Source organism: Sapajus apella, unplaced genomic scaffold, assembly GCF_009761245.1.
Source record: "Sapajus apella isolate SASKATOON/1434 unplaced genomic scaffold, GSC_monkey_1.0 scaffold220, whole genome shotgun sequence".
Taxonomy (NCBI): domain Eukaryota; kingdom Metazoa; phylum Chordata; class Mammalia; order Primates; family Cebidae; genus Sapajus; species Sapajus apella.
In genome coordinates this window covers 552,793-553,430 of record NW_022437160.1, presented here as the reverse complement: position 1 = coordinate 553,430, position 638 = coordinate 552,793, and the positions used below count along the sequence as shown (strand labels likewise).

Genomic DNA, 638 nt, shown 5'->3' with positions numbered 1-638 from the left:
GGGAGGAGGGCCTGGGGGCCTGGACCCGTGGGTCTGAGGGAGGAGGGGCTGGGGGCCTGGACCCGTGGGTCTGAGGGAGGAGGGCCTGGGGATTGGACTCATGGGTGTGAGGGAGGAGGGGCTGGGGGCCTGGACTCCTTGGCCCTCATCCTGGGATCCCTTCCCTTCTGCAGGGCAGCTGTGAGTGTGGACCCCTTCTATGAGATGTTGGCAGCGAGAAAGAAGCGGATTTCGGTCAAGAAGAAGCAGGAGCAGCCCTGACTCCCCGCCCCCAACTCCATTATTTATTACGGAGCTGCCCCGCCTGGGTGGCCGGACCCCTGGGCCTTGGGGCTGTGAATCCTGGTTCCCTGTTTGGAAAATTCACCACCTTTAGCTCCTCTCTGTTCTTTGTAATTAACACACTGTTGGTAATCTTATTAATTATTTAACCACTCAGCCTGCTGATCCCCTCATTTCTTGGGGTTGACAGAGCTGAGGTGCTTGGTGGAGGCAGCCTGTTGCCCCTGGACAGCGGCCTGGACCCGCCTGTCTCTGTGGGTACTTGCTTGGTGCGGCCCCAGGGCCTGTCCTGGGTGGGTCTGTTCTGTTTCATCCCGAGCCCAGCAGGAGTGTAGTAAAGGGTGAAGGTTAATACG

General features: G+C 59.2%; 1 protein-coding gene across 2 annotated transcripts in view; it reads left to right on the top strand.

Moving 5' to 3' along the window:
* Positions 1–438, top strand: part of CYTH2 (cytohesin 2) — a 10,838-nt gene extending 10,400 nt beyond the window's left edge. For both annotated transcript variants that reach the window (XM_032270987.1, XM_032270989.1), the window contains exon 12: positions 174–438. In XM_032270987.1, the coding sequence (XP_032126878.1) occupies positions 174–261 (88 nt within the window). In that variant the 3' untranslated portion in view covers positions 262–438. The remainder of the gene's footprint in view (positions 1–173) is intronic.
* Positions 439–638: the final 200 nt, after the last annotated feature.